Source organism: Lagenorhynchus albirostris, chromosome 9 (genome assembly GCF_949774975.1).
Source record: "Lagenorhynchus albirostris chromosome 9, mLagAlb1.1, whole genome shotgun sequence".
NCBI classification, from domain to species: domain Eukaryota; kingdom Metazoa; phylum Chordata; class Mammalia; order Artiodactyla; family Delphinidae; genus Lagenorhynchus; species Lagenorhynchus albirostris.
The window spans coordinates 25,346,270-25,366,102 of NC_083103.1; the positions used below are offsets into that span (position 1 = coordinate 25,346,270).

The 19,833-nt window shown below is 41.6% G+C and overlaps 1 protein-coding gene across 1 annotated transcript in view; it reads right to left on the reverse strand.

Annotated features, from left to right (window-relative positions):
- The window catches only part of QSER1 (glutamine and serine rich 1), a 78,089-nt gene extending 62,417 nt beyond the window's left edge, over positions 1-15,672 (reverse strand). The window contains exon 1 of the mRNA XM_060159453.1: positions 15,485-15,672. Within this exon, the coding sequence (XP_060015436.1) occupies positions 15,485-15,672 (188 nt within the window). The remainder of the gene's footprint in view (positions 1-15,484) is intronic.
- Positions 15,673-19,833: the final 4,161 nt, after the last annotated feature.

Here is a 19,833-nt window from a genome sequence, read left to right on the forward strand (position 1 = left end):
GAAGACTACCTCACAGCACAGGTAACTTCTATATACTGCATCACCTTGGCGCTTCAGGGGCCATTAGGGGTAGGTTCTGCAGGAGATCAGAAGGCAGAAGAGAGGAGCCTGAGTATTATCTGTCCATTCCCTCCCTGTCACAACCACGGTTCCAGCCATGCTGCATCTCTACACAACTACAGTTCCTTCTGGGCTCCAATAACTGGTGCCCAGAAGTGGCCCTTCACAGGCCCAGAAGTGGCTTCACACTGCTGCTACTCACTCAGTGTCTCAATATCCCTTTTTGGTTCCCCTAACTCTGCTCCCAACCATAATACTGAGCCCTTCACCAAAGTAACTGCAAATGAATCATCTAAGAGAAATTACGTTTCATGCAGGCCCTCAACTGATAATCGTATAAAGGAGGTACAACTGGTATTTTGTACCAACAAGTTACTGTTAAATCAAGTATGATTTCTTGAGATAAGTAAATGTATTTTAATTTTATATACATCATTAATGATCTTTATAAAAAAATCCTACTTCATTTTGTGTAAACGATACATTTAAGTTTATTAAAAAGAAGGTGTTTTTGTTTTCACTAACAAGGTGAAATGAGTAGTATGGTATTTCCTGCCTAGTGGAGCAGTAGAACATATTCAAAAACCAATCTACCAGTTCCAAACATTATCCACAACAAAGAGAGAGAGATTTTGGCATTTGTAACAGATGCCCAAGAAAGACAATGCCAAAGTCAAGGCTACTCAGAGTTTCCGTCTGTTGTTCTGTCGGAAAATAAATGAAATGTGTTGGTGATGTGGCATATGCTTGGCTATATGCATGATAACAAGAGTCTCCAAGACCTGGATTGGACACAATTCCAAAGTTCCATCTCATCTTCCTTTTTTATTTCTGTCATCACCTGTATTACTGACCTTTCCATTGAACAAAGAAAACATTTCAGGTCCCATTTTTCCCAACCCCAATATTTTTCTAGAACACTTTTCTTTTAAAAGAAATACGTCTGTCAAAGCAAATTATTTTGTGATTTGAACTGCTGCAGTAATGTATTAACTATCTGTAATGTCCAGACATTAACATTCATTTAAGAGGTAGACAAAAATGGTCACATGGGCCCTGGATAATTCTCTCTCATTTCAGGCTATGAAGGGATTATTGAAAATGAATTAATACATAGCTGGTTACTTCTTACAATACACAATAGAGTCCATATTTCCATGATTCAAATGTATAGATGCTATGAAGTATTTTAGTTTAGTTTCTTCAATGCATCTTGTTGTGGCTTAGTCTTTCCCTTACCAAATTAAATTTCTTCCTTGTTTGAGAAACCAGTAGAGCTGAATTTTTAGTCATCACAATTTTCTTCACTAATATTAACATGGCCTAGGATTTCTGGCATTAAGTAAGGAAGTCTTTCTAAAGATATACACTTAACACAATAATTCACACTTGTGAATAGTTTTGTAGACAAACATTTATACATCTTTGGTTTAATATAAGAACTTAATAAATAACATTTTAGAGGAAGGAAAAAGATTTTCAGGAGAATCAAAATCCAAAGCTTAATATTCATTTTGATACTCATTGTACTTTTTCTTCTTTCCCTATAAATTTTTTAAAATTAATTTTTATTGGAGTATGGTTGCTTTACAATGTTGTGTTAGCTTTACAATGTTGTATTAGCCTCCACTGCACAACAAAATGAATCAGCCATACACATATAGATATCCCCTCCCTTTTATGTTACCACAGTGCACTAGGTGAGTTCCCTGTGCTATACAGCATGTTCCCCATCAGTTGTCCATTTTATACATAATATCAATAATGTGTATGTGTCAATCCCAGTCTCCCAATTCCTCCCACCCCACCCTTTTCCTCCTTGGTATCCATACATTTGTTCTCTACATCTGTGTCTCTATTTCTGCTTTGCAAATAAGATCATCTATACCATTTTTCTAGACTCCACATAATATGCGTTAGTATATGATATTTGCTTTTCTCTTTCTGACTTACTTCACTCTGTATGACATTCTCTAGGTCCATCCACGTCTCTACAAATGACCCAATTTCATTCCTTTTTATGGCTGAGTAATACTCCATTATATATCCCTATAAACTTTAAAAAAAATTTTTTTGTTGGAGTATAGTTGATTTACCATGCTGTGTTAGTTTCAGGTGTTCCCTATAAATTTTAATAAAAATTAATCAGAAATTTTCCAGATGCTCAAAAGGCTTTCCTAAGGAAATTTCCAGAAATCCATAAGCCCATTAACCAAAGACTTATAATAAAACCACTAGTATTTTATACAATTGTAATTGTATTATATTATTTATACTATTTTAAGATTGACTTCAGGGACTTCCCTGGTGGCACAGTGGTTAAGAATCCGCCTACCAACACAGGGAACACGGGTTTGAACCCTGGTCCAGGAAGATCCCACATGCCGCTGAGCAACTAAGCCCGTGCGCCACAACTACTGAGCCTGTGCTCTAGAGCCAGTGCTCTGCAACAAGAGAAGCCACTGCAATGAGAAGCCTGTACACCGTAAAGAGTAGCTCCCGCTCGCCGCAACTAGAGAAAGCCCGCGCCCAGCAACAAAAACCCAACACAGGCAAAAAATAAAGAAATTTATTTTAAAAAATTATATATATATATATTTTTTAAAAAGATTGACTTCAGATACCAAAGCAGGTAGAATATTTATAGATTGCCTTAAAATATCCTACACGTTGGGGCTTCCCTGGTGGCGCAGTGGTTGAGAGTCCACCTGCCGACGCAGGGGACACGGGTTCAGGCCCCGGTCCGGGAAGATCCCACATGCCGCAGAGCGGCTAGGCCCGTGGGCCATGGCCGCTTGAGCCTGCACGTCCGGAGCCTGTACTCTGCAACGGGAGAGGCCACAACAGTGAGAGGCCTGCGTACCGCAAAAAAAAAAAAAAAAAATTTAAAGCCTTTATCTTTCAGAGACATACTATGGTTGAAAGAGGCACATACATGGCATGAAATTTGCTTTGAAATAAAACAAAGCAAATATAAAGTAGGGAGACAAAGCTGGTAGGAACATATATGAAACAAGACTGACCATGTGCTGAAACTGTCAAAGCTGGCTAATGGATACATAGGGATTCATTACACCAGTCTCTCTAAATGTGTTTGCTTTGAAATTTTCCATAATAAAAATGTTGCTGTTGTTTGTAGTAGAGAAAATCAACTTCTAAGTGGCTAATTTGTGTTCTAGATTTGTTGTTGGTCCACAACAAAGGTTAATGCAGAGGAAGAAATTATAATGAACATTAGAGAAAAGGTATATATTTTGAAACAACCGTTAAAGAAGATTTCATAAAATGTTATTCAAGTGCCATAATTTACAAGCTGAAGTACCTTAAAATTTCTTAATAAACATGTCCGTTAAGCGTGAATAACAGACATACTCATTCCAAAGTATATTTTAGGAGGAGGATGCTAAAATGTCCATAAAAAGGTGCACAATACATAAATGTTAATTAGCTGATACTACGTTAGCTGTTAATAGCAAGTTTGGAACCATCATCTTCTATGCCATATTAAAATCCGGGAAGTTAAAGAGGATCATGTTCAGCCCAAACTTGCTCTTGTTAAAAATGAAAAAAGTAATACAAAGATATTAACTAACAGCAAAAGACCATCTGTAGTTTTTTGTACAGCCACAGTTCTACTTTAATCCCATCCTTCCAAATGGTTCACTTTTATTTTGGCACTATACCACTAGACCTTTTCTGGCTCTGGCCAAATCAAACTCTGACTTCAATAGTTTACTGTCTGTTTAAGTGGGGATAGTATCAGCTGTTTTTAGCAGATCAATATTCAGTTTTGCAGTCTGCTCAATATGAGATATGTTTTAAAATGTTAAGCCATCTAATTTAAGCAGATCCAAGCAAAAGTACTTTAGCTTATCCACATTTTTGTGTTTGCCAAGCTTCATTGAGTCAGACAAATCTGGTCTCAAGTTATTTAAATAAGATCAGTGATCACACAGTAATGAGAATGATGGCCTTAAATCATATGAAAATTTCCTTATTTTATGTTGTTATATCCCATAAATGCCTACAGGCTTACCAACAAAGGTTAGTCTACATGGTCAGGATCCCTAAAGAACCTTAAACTTATAGAGGGCAAATTTAAAGTCTGAAATATTAGATACTAAGTCAAAGCATAATATACTCTAGTATTAAATATATTCTTTATTAAAATCAGTATCTATTGAAGACTATTATGTGACAGATATATTGGGGAGGAGGAAGGTGGGAGGGGAGGACTAAGCAGCTCAAGTTGAATTGTTAAGAAACACCCAAGGGTTAATGGACAGGGACCAACAATAAACAAGAGTAAAGAAATATTTAATATCAAGGACTGATAAGTGCTATGAAGAAACTTAAAGCAGGGTACTAGGCAACACAATGATAAAGCAGGGTATTGATGGGGGCAGGGGTACTAAGGAGAGGCCTCTCTAACAATGTGACATTTTGAACTGAACGCAGTGAGGGAGAAAGCCATGTAGAAGAGTGGTCCTAGTAGAGGAAATCGCTCAAAGACCTGGAGATAAGAGCATTCCCGCTGCTGTTCAAGAAACAATGGAAAAATGGCATGTTTCACTCAGAGATAAAAGAGACAGAGGGCAAGGGAGAATCTGTGGTCATGATTCTAGAAAAAAATGAAAGAAAAATGAGTGGATATGCTAAAACCAGAGCCATGTCCTCCCCTTTACCTCTTCACATAATATCCTCACACATTTTGTAACACAGCTGGCACGATGATTAACAAATACTTACTACTGAGCAAAAAAAAAAGAAAAAGAAAAACTGATTGCAAAAAGGCCCAGGCTGGAAAACGCCTAGTGAAAATTCAGAAACTGTGTGTTGGTAGCAGCCTGGTAACAAGTTATCTAGCATGTTCCTAAAATTTAAAACCGCCCTAGCAGCAACAAAGCATACAGTTAACAAAGAAATAAGATTTTTTGTAAGCAAGTTTAGCAAAAGAGCAGGCAATATGTTTTTAAACAAAACCTGCAGTCTCACTTGAATCACTGGAAAAAAAAATTCTCTTATTGAAGATTACCACCATCAAACCTTTGTTCAAATATCACTATTTCAATTAGCCTGCTATTTAAATCTACAATGCCTCCCCCATCCACCTTCCATTCTTCGTAAGCCTGTGTTTTCTCATGTCACCTACCAACATACTAGATAATTCACCAAGTTATGTTTATTATTTATCATCTGTCTCACTCCACATACCCAGTTTAAATTCCACCAGGGCAGGGATCTTGGTTTTGTTCGCTGATGTATTCCAAGCTCCCAAAGCACTGTTTAATATATGAGAGGTGCTCAGGAAACATCTCTAAAACTCCCATACCTTATGGCAACCATTCAAACTGGTGTAAGCCCATGTTCCCCAGTTTTCTCCAAAAACTTTTAGTCAAAGTATGCTCTGGGAAAATAATTCTAATTTTTAAAGTAATTGAGAAAGTACAACCTTCCAGCACAAACACCCAAGAGACCCAACATCTTTTTTCCCCCCAACACCCTTCTTAAAAGTCTCCCATCACGGGGCTTCCCTGGTGGCGCAGTGGCTGGGAGTCCGCCTGCCGATGCGGGGGACGCGGGTTTGTGCCCCGGTCCGGGAGGATCTCATATGCCACGGAGCGGCTGGGCCTGTGGGCCGTGGCCTCTGGGCCTGCGCGCCTGGAGCCTGTGCTCCGTGGCAGGAGAGGCCACAGCGGTGAGAGGCCCGCGTACCAGGGGGTGGGGGGGGGAGTCTCCCATCACGAATGCCTTTGACTTTTTTCATCTGCCAATTCTACTTCATTCTAAATCCCCACAGCCAAAAGTTTTCCCCAAGAGCCAGGACACTGACTGACAGTCTCTGAAGTCACACTTCATGGGTTCAAATCCTGCCTCTGCCACTGACTAGCAGTGACCTTGCACATGTAACAGCTCTCGGTTTCAGTTTACTTGTCTGTGAACTGGCTAACACTACCCATCTCACAGAGTTGTGAGAATTAAATGAGATAACGCATGTAATATTAGACCAGTGCGTGGCACATGGTAGGCATTCAGGATCTGCTAGTTATCACTAACAGCTAAGGCTCAGGTCTCAGCCCTCTACCCTTCCTTCCCAGAAACCTTAACCTCTGAGATTCCACCGTTATCTCTATACAAATGTCTATTCAGACTCCCTAAATTCGCCTTTCTGGTCTTGTCGGCTGAGGACAAATACTTTAAAGAATATACAAGTGTTATAAAAGAAAACTTGGTGGGGCTACTTAGATTTGGCAGTAAGGGAAGACCTTTATGAAAAGATGATTTTTAAGCAGAGATAAAAAGGGCAAAAAGAGGGTGATAAGATGACAAACAGCATTAGCATCACCTAAGAACTAGTTAGAAATGCAAATTATTGGGCTCTGCCTCAGACCTACTAATTCAGAAACTCTGGAGTTAGACCCAGCAACCTGTGTTTCAACAAGCCTTCTGGGTGATTCTGAAGAACTCTTAAATTTGACAACCACTGATCTAGCGTTAGATTGTGTCAGAGAAGGGAATTACCAGACTTGTTTTAGCCTTAGGACATCTGCACGTGCTCTTTCCTCACTTTTCAGGGAAATGCTACTTCTTCAAGCAGGAAATTTTCTCGCTTGTCTACTTTCTGACTCCCACTCCCCACAAGAAAGTAAACTCCACAACAACAGATGTTGTCTATCTTAATTACCATCGAATCCCCAATGCCTAGAGGAGGTACATGGAATATCTGCTGACCAAAATGAGTGAACATTTTAGGTATTTTTCTTCACTGCATCATTCTCCAGTCACCAGAAAAAGGTCAACAATATTTCCCTTGTTCTTACTTTTTAACTTGTACCCTTGTCAACAATCTCAGGCAATTTGATCTTTAATGTCTCTCACATCCATTCCTTCCTTTCTATACCAGTATCACCACCAGTCTCCTAACCCCTCTGTGATGATTAATTTTACGTGTCACCTTGATTGGCCATGGGAAGCCCAGATTAACCACTGTTTCCGGGTGTGTCTGTGAGAGCGTTTCTGGATGAGTTAGCATTTGCATCAGTGAAGTCAGTAAAACAGACTGCCCTCCCCAGTGTGGGCCAGCATCATCCAATCCATGGAGAGGCTGGAGGAATCTGTCCTCTTTTGCCTGTCTCACAGTTTGAGCTGAGACACCTCATCTCATTTTCTCCTGCCCCTGGACTAGGGTTTACATCATGAGCTCCCCTGGTTCTCAAGTCTTTAGAACTCAGACTGAATTACACCACAGGCTTCCCTGGTTTCAAGGCTGCAGAGAGCAGACACATTTTTATTATATATCCCCTATTGGCTGTGCTTCTCTGGAGAACCCTCATACCACCTCCCTCCTGTCTGGCCTGATGAACTGCCTCTCATTTGGTGTCCTGTTTTCTACCTCTGCCAATTTTAATCCATTCTGTACTTGACTGCCAAATTAATCTTATTAAAACACTTTTCTTGCTAATATCATCATCTTTGTCATCATCACCACCATTCTTCTCAAAAACCTGAATTTCAAAGCTCCCTACTGAGCTGTAGAGACTGAACTCCATGGCCTGTCATCAAAAGTCCTCCAAAATCTAGTACTGATACGCTGTGCAAGAGTATTACTCTGGTGACCTCCCCAATGAAACACACCTTTGTGTAGTCTCCCTCCCGTAACTCTTCACCAGGCCCAGGACTGCTTTGACCAGCAGACTGCGACAGAAGTGATGCTGTGCCAGTTCAAGCACCAGCCCTAACCAGTCCAGCAGATTCCACTTCCTCCCGCTTTGGAACACCTGCTCTTGGAAGCTCCCTCTTTCTGCTAATACTTTATTGCATTTACTCAACGTTAACAATAATTCAGATCAGTTTGTATGCAATACACCTGAAAAATGCTTCCTTGATACCCTTGAACTCGATTACAGTTTTTCCTTCGAGCCCCCAAACATTTTCATACTTCTTAAAAAGAAACAAATCTTCTGCCTAGTACTATAGTTATTTCATTTATTCACTGAATGCTTAACAGGCACTTACAACGTGCCAGATATTGTTCTAAGTGCTGACAATATCGCTAATATTCTATTTTTTTAATTAATTAATTTAAATTTTTGGGTGCATTGGGCCTTCATTGCTGCACGCCGGCTTTCTCTACTTGCAACGAGCAAGGGCTACTATTCGTTGCGGTGCGTGGGCTTCTCACTGCAGTGGCTTCTCTTGTTGCGGAGCACGGGCGCTAGGTGCACAGGCTTCAGTAGTTGTGGCACGCAGGCTCAGCAGTTGTGGCTCGTGGGCTCTAGAGCGCAGGCTCGGTAGTTGTGGCGCGAGGGCTCAGCTGCTCCGCGGCATGTGGATCTTCCGGGACCAGGGCTCGAACCCATGTCCCCTGCACTGGCAGGTGGATTCTTAACCACTGCGCCACCAGGGAAGTCCCAATATTGCTAATAGTCTATACGCTATTCTATATGCTAGACACCATTCTAAACACTTTTCTGTGTTCTCATTTAATCTTCAAAAAAGCTTCCTCCTTTCACACAGGGAACTTCAGGCACAGGGAAATTAAGAAACTTGTTTAAGATCATACTGCAAGTGTTGGAGTCAAAATATAACCCCCCCAAATTTTGACTTCAGAGCTTATGCCATCAACCATTTCTCTAAACTGCCTTCTACAGATGTGAACAAGACAGCTTCCTGTTCTCATGGAATATGCATTCTATTAGTAGTGGTTAGTGGTATGGGGAAAGGGTAGTGATAAATTATACATATAAATCTATAAAATTACTTCAGAGAGTGATAATGCTATGAAGAAAATAAAACTCTGTGCTGTAATACAGTGACGAGAAGTTACTCTAGATAGGGCAGCCAGAGAAGGCCTTGCTGAGGAGCTAACATGTGGGAGAAGACCTAAATGTCCAGAAGAAGCAGCAAAGCAAAGACCTGTAAAGGAAGTTCAGATAAAAAGAACAACTAGTGCAAAATTCCTAAGACACAAATATCTTAGCATGTTTCAGGAACAGAAATAAGGCCCATGTGGCTAAAGGATGGTGGTGGGAGCGGAATGATGAGGTTGGAGAATTAGCCAAGGCCTTGTAGGCCACGATAAGGACTTTGCATTTTCCTCTGAGTAACACTAGGAGGTTTTAAGGAGGGTAATGACATTATTTGATTTATATTTTGAAATGTTAACTCTGGCTGATGCACGTTTAATGAACTCTAGAAAGGCTAAAGTAGAAACAAGGAAAGCAAGAAACAAGGAGGCAACTGCAATTGTTCATGTGGGAAATTATATATATGGAGATCAAACCAACAGGATTTACTGAGGGACTGGATATGGGAGGAGAGAAATGAGTCATAGATGGCTCCAAACTCTTAGGCATGAGCTACAAAGTAAACGGTAGTATTATTTACTGAGGTAGGGAAGATGAAAGGAGGACCTGGTTGGGGGGTTAGGGTGATAATCATGTTTTGGACATATTATGTTTTAAATACTTATTCAATATCCAAATGGAGATGACAGGAAGATACCTAGATATGAATCTAGAGATATAAATTTGAAAATCTTTTAATATATATGGCAACTTCACCGAGGGTGAGTTGAAAGAGAAGAAAAAGGATGGAGCTCCAAGTGTCACTTGTTGAAGGGCACTCCAACATTTAGAAGCCAAGTAGAGAGGCAGCAAGTATATCATCCTGTCACCCTTCTGGATTACAAGTTTTGTTGTTTTTTTTTTAATTGAAGTACAGTTGATGTACAATATTATATTACACCTATATGTTACAGGTGTACAATATACTGTTTCACAATTTTTAAAGGTTACACTCCATCTATTGGATCACAAGTTCTTTCAGAGGCAGGACAGTGTCTCTTTCATCTTTATGGTACCCTGTAGAACTTAGCTTAGTAACAGAAACTCAGAGATGCTCAGTACATTCTAATGAGTGAATGAATGTTTGCCATTTGATTTCTCAAGCTTTCACTGAAGAAATATAATACTTGATAAAGGCAACAGTGCCTTGCATATAGTGGACACTCAAGTATTTGTTTAATGAATGAAAGAAAAATCCTGGACTGTGTTTTGCTATACACATTTTAGTACTCAAATTGTCCCAGAGAGCATGGCAAGGAAAGGCAGCAAGCAAGCAGCAGCCTACATCACCATACTTCCAACCAAGGACAATCACAAATGCCCTAAACCCTACATCCTGGTCCCTCCTACAGGGTAGCGGGGGAAGATGGGGAACGGTACTAGAGACTGCAGCAAGGAAAAGAAGGGCTTTCAATTCTCACACTAAAGCAGAGTTCTGGCTTTCATGTCATAAATATGTATTAAGCACCTATTGTGTGCCAGACACTAGAGTTAAGTATCAGGTATACAGCAGTAGGCAAAACAGATAGTGTCCTTCAAAGAACTTCCATTCTAAAGAGGAAGGTACCTATTACATAAATAGCATATAAGTATGTAGTTATATTTCTAAGAATTTTGTGGAAGCACAGTAAACATATACCATTGCTCAAAGTAACAGGGGGCCAAGGGTGAAAGGCAGGAGGTTTCTAACAGGAAATACCTTAAGAAGTCAGGCTGGGAGGTAGGGAAGGGGTGAGAATTAGTTAGGTGGAGGTAACAGCATGTATCAGGGTTTTAAGGTAGAAAGGAATTTAGGATGATCCAAGGAATTTTAGATTGGCCAGTAAATGCAGGGCCATACACAGCACATTCCAGATTTTTAAAAACTTGACCTTAAGGTGTAGGAGTAGCAATGGAAAGGTTTCAAGCAAAGGAGCAACACGAGCAAACTGGCAGATCTGTGCTTTTAAAACTCACTCTGAATGCTATGAAGAGAGTGAATTGAAGGGGGGAGAGGAAGAGAGAGGGACTGGGAATTTGGGGTTGGTAGATGAAAAATATTACATTTAGGAAAAAAAAAATATTACATTTAGAATGGATAACAATAAGGTCCTACTGTAAAGCACGGGGAACTATATCCAATTCATACTTTAAAAAAGAATATATATATATGTGTAGAACTGAGTCACCTTGCTGTACAGCAGAGATTGCCACAACTTTGTAAATCAACTCGACTTCAATAAAAAAATAAATAAATAAATAAAACAATAAATTGAAGGAAGGAAAGAAAAGGTTTAAGATTACTTAGTTATCCAAGTGAAAAATAATGGCTTGGATCAGGGTGGAGCAGTAGAAAGACAGTAGACAATTTCAAGATATATTTAAGAGATTAAAAAAAAATAGCAAGGCTTGGTGACTGAGCACACACAACTCTCAGGTTGTGGCCTGAGAAGCTAGGTGGACAGAGGTGCGACTTACTTGAAAGGATTCACTAGACAAGCAGAGGTGGGGTGGATGGGGAAAGTATGAGTTCATCACTAATGATTCTTGCTATACACCCAAGTAAAAGCTCAAAGAGGGAGATGGATACACGATTAGGTGCTCAGAAGAGGTCTGGGCTTTAGACACATATATGGGCATCTCCAGAGATGGTATTTAAAGTAACGGGCATGGATGTGATATCCTCAGGAGAAAGCACAGAATGGACAAGAAAGCCTATCAATCCCAAGCCCCAAGGAAACAACATGTGGAGATAGAAGGGTAAGAACTAGTGGAGAAGAGGAAAAAGCAGTGGGCCAGAAAGGAGGAAAACCACAATAGACAGTGCTATGGAAGTGAAAGGAAGCATGTTTCAATTAGGAAAACAAACGGACAGTGGAGATAAAGAACACTGAAATAAGGATATTAATGACGGCTAGGTTTCCAGGCCAGTTACAGAAGGTCATTAACCCATTACATAGGTAGATTACAGCATTAGACTATCTTACCATGATGTAGTGCAGTACAGTAATGAAACATGCAGGCTTTAGATCCACAATGCCCAGGTTTAAATCCCAGCTCCACTACTTACTTGCTATGTGGGTCTAAGTTTATTAATGTCACAATGCCTCAGTTTCCAATTCTTAAAAGAGAAGGTAAAAATAATACCTACCTCAAAAGACTACTGTGAGGATTAAATAAACTAGTGTGGGTGTTTGTCACTTAAAACAGTAGCTAGCACAAATTAGTTGTCAGTAAATGATAGCTACTATTACAACACTGTTTTTATGGGAAAATACTTTCTGAACAACAGAAGTTTATAATCTTTCACTAATTTGGGATTGTCTCTACTCCTTATAAATTGTGATCTTACAGGTCTCATTACAAAAGCCTTGAGGGAAACGTTAGATTTAAAACTTACTCAAAAAGTCCTCAATATAGTAGCTGACCATTTTTAGAGAAGCTAATCATTGTTTTCTTTTACGGAAGGGTACCTCTCACACTCACTGCACATTCATACTATAATCAGAAAGAACTTATGTATTAGGAAATTCTAAAAACTGGTGGCAAAAAAAAAAAGGCTGTTTCAAGTCAAAAAGGCAAAAAACAAATATAATTCTATTTTAAAACAAAATATTTCCATTTAGTCACTTTCTGGTGTGACTAAACACAACATGTATCATCACCATGATGAAACAGTCTGTCTCTTCCTGTTCTGTACAAGATATAAATGTCAGGGAGAGAAAAGGTGCAGGTCCGTAGCGTTCTGATGATCATCTTATTTCCAAAAGCATGGAGAGGTATTTATAGTATTTAAACTAGCCCCATAAAGAGTATTTCCAACCACATGGTGATAGGCAAAGATATGCTCATTTGGTCCCTGAAACTGAGAAGATCCCAAATAAATGGAGATTTATCAATATATGACCAAGTCCCATCTCTGAACTTCCATATACGTACCAAGCACTATTATAGAAACATTCAGAAATCTCTCTATACACTCTATTTAAGGTATCAATAAAATGCTTGAGTTTTCCCATTAGCACTTTATTTTTCAATTGTTAAAACAATGGAAATACCTAATACCTTATGGAGCTGTTATACCAAAAAATTGTTTACTATGCTGTTTCCTATCAACTGATGAAAATGTTTCATTTCAGGACCAAGTAAAGACATAAGGTAGGATGTAAGATTCCATGTCAGTAACAACTGAATGTCATTACCATCTGTTAGCTTCTGAATAGGTTACTGGAAACAAGGTGAGAGGCTAACTCCTTATGGATAAGTATCCATACTGCGTCATCACAACTAGTATTCATTTCCACCTTCAAGAAAAACTGCCAAAAGGGGGAACAAAAATATTCAACTGATACACAAATTATGAAACAGTTTTTTAAAATGTTACAAAAATATGAGTAGGCTCCTGAAAGCACAGAATACTTAAAGGGCATATTTCAGATTCAGTATTTTTTATAGAACTGAAATGAGCGAGGACATCACAGTTTGAGGAATAAAATGAGGTACAATTAAGAAGTGTGTGTAGCCCTGTACAGATGGCCTGATCCTAACACAAGATGTTAACAAAGCAAGTTGATGGGGGAGGGGGAAAGCCTGCATTTTCTATGCTATAGTTTAGCTAACTCCACCCCCAAAATATATTTTAAGAGGGGAGGGGCTTAGCATTTAAGAATCAGTAATTTCCAATAAACAGAAAATAAATCCCTTTTAGATTATGTGTTCCAAATAAATCTACTTACTGTTTTCAAATGTGTTTGGGAAGTCATTCTTTGTTACTTTGATAAATAACATTTGGAAAATATGACAAGTAGATTTTAGTTTCTTGACTCAGAAGTATTCTGCTAAAAGAAATAACAGAAATAACTAGATAGCATTTGTTTCATGTACCTAATAAAACAGTTGTCATTTAAAACATAAAATATGCTGCACAATTACCTATCACTGCTGTTCCCTGAAGAGAAAGTAATTTTAATTTGTAAATTATGGTATTTGATGCAAAAGCTACTTAAAAAATGATAGTCAAATTACCACCAAAAAAACCCCCAAAAAAACAAAAAAAAGGAAAAGTGCCATACATTTTTCATAAAACTCCTTAAAATGTCTTAACTGTATATAATACAAAGTTATGACTATTTCTGAAAAGTCTCAGCATTTAACTATTTAGCTCCAAATTGGCACATCACATTATTTTTTTAACCCCATCTCTTTTAAACAAAGGACCTAAAATTTTCTAAGAAAGCGTACTTCCCTTTTCTTGAACAAATTTTTTCTCATTCTCTCACAATCACCCCAAGGTACTATCTAAGACAAAGACCAGCTACTCTTCGCACGTATTTTCCAAATCATGAACGTGGAACTTTTATAAAAACAAAGAAGATAACCTAGAATACTGTAATATATAAAGTAAAAACAAAAAAAGTTCACTTCTGTCGTGACAATAATAAAGAAATCTGATGAGATCATAAAACCACGAAGCTTCCTGTTGGTAGCTGAGGATGAAGTCATTAGCAACCCAAGATTCCCTGGTCCTTGTAATCAGAAGCTGCACCTACCGGATTCTTCATTGTTCGGCAGAGGTGTCTTTAAAACACCCCGCTCCCGAATGGTCCAAACCAAACCACGCCTTCCAGTTATCATTCAAATGGACCGTTTCACGTTTCACAGTGTGGCACTACTACACATTTCCCGCGAGCTTAAATATCTAGTAAGAGTCAACATTTTAGATTCCCTTGGTCATGCTGGAGCAAAGATGAACTCTTGAACCCCACGCTACATAATGAACCGGGGCTTCAGAAACCGAGATGGAGAAGCATGCTTCTGTTCTTCAACCTTTATGGCCTTCACCGACCGCCCCTCACCTCCAATTTCTTCCCAACTTTAGTCACCCCAAGGCCAAGAGAGATTCCATACTTCCTGCTGTTGTTAAAAGAGGAGGACACCCAAGAGTAACTTTGAACCTGTATACGAGAAATAGCTTCATCTTGGCCACCACTGCAAACATATGTCACCCAGCCACGGCGCAGCGTTCGCGCCCCAACGGGCCCCCTCCTAGGGCCCACGCCCCCGGGGTTCTCCCGCAGCACAGCCCTCCCGGGTCCCCCAATGTCAGGGACGCAGCTCCGCGCCTCTTCCTCTCCCGCCTCCCCCACCCTCACACTCACCGCCGGGGCCCCCAAGACCACATTGTCGGTTCCAATACAATGGAATGTCACTGCCCCGAACCCCTCAGCGCCCCCCTCGTACCCCCGGAACCAGTCCCGAGTCTCCCTGATCGCCGAGTTCAGCCACGAACCCAAACTTCACCATGTGAGAGCCCGGACCCCGGAGGTGACGGGGACCCACGACTCCCGCCCAACCCTCCCTTTTACCCACGGTCCCCGACCAGCCCTGGCTGCGAGTCCCGCACTGGGCGCCCGCACCCACCCCAAGACCACCCCACAGGAGTCCTCAGCCGTCTCTCCCGGCCAGGGCTAGGGCGAAGAGACGAGCGGAGGGCTCCCAGCCGGCCCGGACCCCTGGGCGGGGCTGCACAGGGGCGAAGGCCCCAAACGCATCCCTGGCCTTTCCTGGCTCACCACGACCCCGCCGCCCACCCTCCCTACCTGGCCTTGAGGCTGGGGCTGCTGCCGCTGCTGCAGCTGCTGCTGGAGGCGGCGGCGACCGCCGCGGCTCGGGGTTCGTAGGCCCAGGCGGGGGCGGGGGGTTGTGCGGTGGCGTTGGCGGGGGCGGCGGGGGGTGCGGGCGGCGGCGGCGGGTCGGCGAAGCCGGAGGTCGCGTAGTTCCTGTCCATCGTGGGGGTTGCGTAGGGAGGGCGGGCAGCAGCGGGGGCTCCTCTAGGGCGCAGCGAGAGGGGGGCGGGAGGGGAGGGAGGGGGCGGGGGGAGGAAGAGGAGGAGGAGGAGGAGGCGGCGGCGGCGGCGGCGGCGGAGGGAGCTGGCCCCCTCACATGGCCCCGGCGGGCGGACGGGCGAAGGGCGCGCTGGCCGGTTTGTGTCGGGGGAACCCGAGCTGCGGTGGGCGGCGAGGCCCCAGCTGGGCGTCAGAAAAGCGGCGGCATCCGCGGCCGGGACTCACGGCAGCGGCGGCGGTCGCTGCGCCCCATGTTGGTGGATTTCCCAGGATGCACCTCCCGCCCCCCTCCGCCCCGCGGCCTCGCCCCGCCTCCCCTCGGCGCCCCGCGCCCGCGGCTCGCGGGCCAGGCGGGCGGCCCGTGAGGCCTCCGCCGCCACCGCCGCCTCTGGAAGGCCAGCCGGGGCGGAGAAGGCTTGAGGCCTGTCTGGCCCAGCCGGCTCCGGGAACGCGGAGGGGCGCCCGCCAGCCCTAGCCCAACGGGCCGCGGACTTCCCGCCCTCGTCTGCTCCAAGGGGAGCTGTCCGCGCTCGCCGCGCCCCGCGTGGGAAGGGGCCGCGCCTGCCGTTAGTCCTCGCGAGGGAGGGGAAGTTGAACGGAAACCCAGCGCAGGGTGCTGCAGAGGGGGAGGCTTGTCAGCGCTTTGCCTGGAGTTCGTTATTTGACCCTTCGAGTTATTTTGAGCGACACAAATACTCAGTTCCCACATCGCGATTCCTTTCTCTGCTCCTCGTCCCAAACCAGAAACAGCTGAGCGGGCTGTTTTACAGTTCCGTTTACTCCCTTCCTGCCCAAAGCTTGGTGGGCTAGAGGACCCTTTTCCTGCTGTTAGGGGAGATTTACATTCAAAAAGATTCCAATTCAAACGTATTATTTTCCAATCCTAGTTGAAGGACTTTTCCCAGGGGCTCTTATTAACTGTCCCCACCCCCTCCTTGGCGATTTTTCTCATTCTGGGTTTCAGAATCGTCTGTCCCAAGATAAATACTGCCTCTTCATTGATTAATGCAGCTACCATCTGGATGACTTTAATTACCATAAATTTAAACTCACTGTGCACACGTTGTGTTGGACTTTTTGTTTGAGACTTGGAACTTCAGCAGGACTCTACCCAGACATTTCCGGTCAGACCTCCAAGCTGTTTGGTGGGGGGTAAATTAAAGATTATTTGCGGTTCTTCTAGTGTATGTCAGAGCTGTGTTTCTTTAGTAACTCACGAGTAGTGAAACTTCGGGATCATAGAAATCATCATTTGGTCCTTAAGGCATAAAGTAAAAGTTTAAAAAAACCGTAAAGTTTATTGACCACCACCCTTAAAAAATCAATACAGGTTTAACACCTATTTATGTGCTTAGCAGAGAAATCTATCCCTCAAGATAAGCCTGACATAAAGGTTAAGCAAATCAGACAGGCATAGTAGAAGTAATAAATTTGATACATTATCTCACCATTTAAAAAGCAGTTTAAACTTCGGTAATACCTGGTATTGGATCTGCTATTCCTTCTGAGATTAATTTTGTTCTGGGAGATTCTGTTTTCCTCCTGGCGCCTACATCCTTTTGTTCCTATTCATTCCTTTTTGTAAGTCTTTCGGCACCTGTGATGCTTGGAGTCTGGTCCGGGGTGGGGAAGCAAGGAAGTGAGTAGTCGTTATTTACAAATGAATTCAAATGTGTGGACACAAGTGACTTTGCCAATTTTATGTTAATCCAAGTATGCATTTACTGAGGATATCTTTGAAAAGTGGTTTTCTTTGGGGAAGGAATTTGCCAGATAATATGAGATCCTGCAGAGAAGTAACATAAATCTTCCTTACAACATTTACTTTTCTTATTGCAGACTGGAGATCTGTAATCTAAATAAAACAAAAAAAATTTTTTTCACTACTAACTATTCATTTATAAGTATTTTTGTGAGCACTAAAGTTTTGGCTGTATGGAAGGTGTAGGAAGTGGAGTGGCATGATATGTTTTATGGCACTTAGTTTGATACCCACAACTGGTACTCAGAATGAGTTATGCAGGCAATACCAAACAAGTGGCAATAAAACCTTTATAGTCCCTCACACCATTATGTAGTTTGTTTATGTCACATAAATCAGAGAAAAGATATTAAGCGGAAATTTTAGTATTTTATTTATTTAACAGTAAATTTTATTTTATTTTTATTTTTTATTGGAGTATAGTTTTACAATGTTGAGTTAGTTTCTACTATACAGCGAAGTAGTATTTGAAAAATAATATTACTCTGTCACCATATATGATGTTCCTTTGCCCATTAAGTGAAATTTCCCTAGTTTATCCTAAGTCAATGCAAGTATATTTCCAATGTTACAACATGTCTACAAAATAACATCATAAAATCTTTTTGGTAAAATTGATGGCATTATCTGAAGAATGTCTTCTACCCTACTGAAAATATACTCCCAACACTGCAAACTTTTCATGTTCTCTTTCAAATAATCCCCAACCACGCTGTTTAAGTCTGATCTAGACTGCCTCAAAAGTCTACAATGAGCCTTGTTGTTCTTGTTTTAAGTAAAAATGTTCATTCCAGTCTTTGCCTACGGAACTTATCCAGGTCAACTGTTATGTCTTCCATGACATTTCCCCAACTTTCCAAGGCAAAACCAATTGCTTCCTTTTCAATTGCTCTATGGTGCTTATTATATTTATTATATTTAACACCATCTTGTTGCATTGCAATTCGTTGTGTATTTGCCCCTTTCCCTCACAGATCATGAGTTCCTTAAAGGCAGGAGTTGTGTTTAATTCATCCTTGTATCCTCAGTACTTACCACTACTCCTGACATTATATTAGGCTCTAAATACATATTTATTGAATGAATAAATACAAATAGTATTTTTAAAATACCCATTCAGAAATTCCATTTAATCATTTACATACTCCTTTCTAGAAACAAACAAACAAACAAAGACAATTTGGTTGCAAGATGAATTGAGACCCTCCACTTAAAAGAGCCCTTCCTCCTCCCCCACTCCCATCTTCACTTCCTTCTGAGTTTATTGACTAGAAGTTAGTGATGCCTTAGAAAATGTCCATGAACACTCTCCCCACATTTCCCAACCTTCCTTCCATCCCATTAAAAAATCACTGAGTATTTCAACTGGTAGGAAACTTGGAGTAGTTCATCACCCTCATTCTGTTGCTGATGAAACTGAAGCCCAGGATTCAGCTTGTTTTAAGGTGATAGAGGCAATCACTTGGGGGAGGGAGTAATGGAACTCTATCTCCACTGAGGCAGCCTTGTTTATTAGCTTGTGGGGAAATGCAGAGTTTAGGGTTAACTGATTAGAAATGTAGTCAGTAACTCTATATATTCCAATGTTACAAATAGACCAACCATTAATTAGAAAGATACAAGAAGGACAAGTTTTGGGGGAAGTAGGTTGGTTAAGGGAGGGGGCCTTAATTTTCCATTTTTCCTTTCTCCTCTGGCATTGGGAGGGGGAACTATAAGCCCTGTCTTTGCCAGGGGAGAACTCATTTCAATCTCTTAGGTCAACATCAGAAATTAAATTAAAACATCAGAAATGAAGTAAGTCCCACTAGCATTTTCTCTGAGGCTTGACCATACCAGTCATCTTTGGCTGCTCTCTCTCTTGCCTATCATACCCTCCAGGGTGACAGCAATGGAGTCAGAAGAGCTGCATTTAAGCCTGATTCTTTGGAAACCACAGGTGTCACTGAAAGACAGTGATGAGTCACATTCCTCCCAGTGAGGAGAACTTCAAGAAACTTACTTGATCATCAATTTTGTATGTAGAGGAAGGGTCTAACTACAGATATGGATGACCTCTTGAACTCTGGTGACTGGCTTAGCTGATAGGGGTCTGGAAGAAGCCAGGTTGAATGACTAGAGACCAAGAGATCTGGGGATAAAGCACAGTTTAAGTATGAGCTGGAAAGACAGGGGTGTGGCCTGATCATGAAGTCTATCATTGAGTGATATCTTTTATCTCCCCGAGTAGATTACAGGAAATTTACACCTGTCTCTGTGGATGATAGCTCTTCTCATCAGAATAACCAATATGCAGAGCGGGGGAGGCGTCACCAACGCCACTGCCATCACTTCCTCAGTC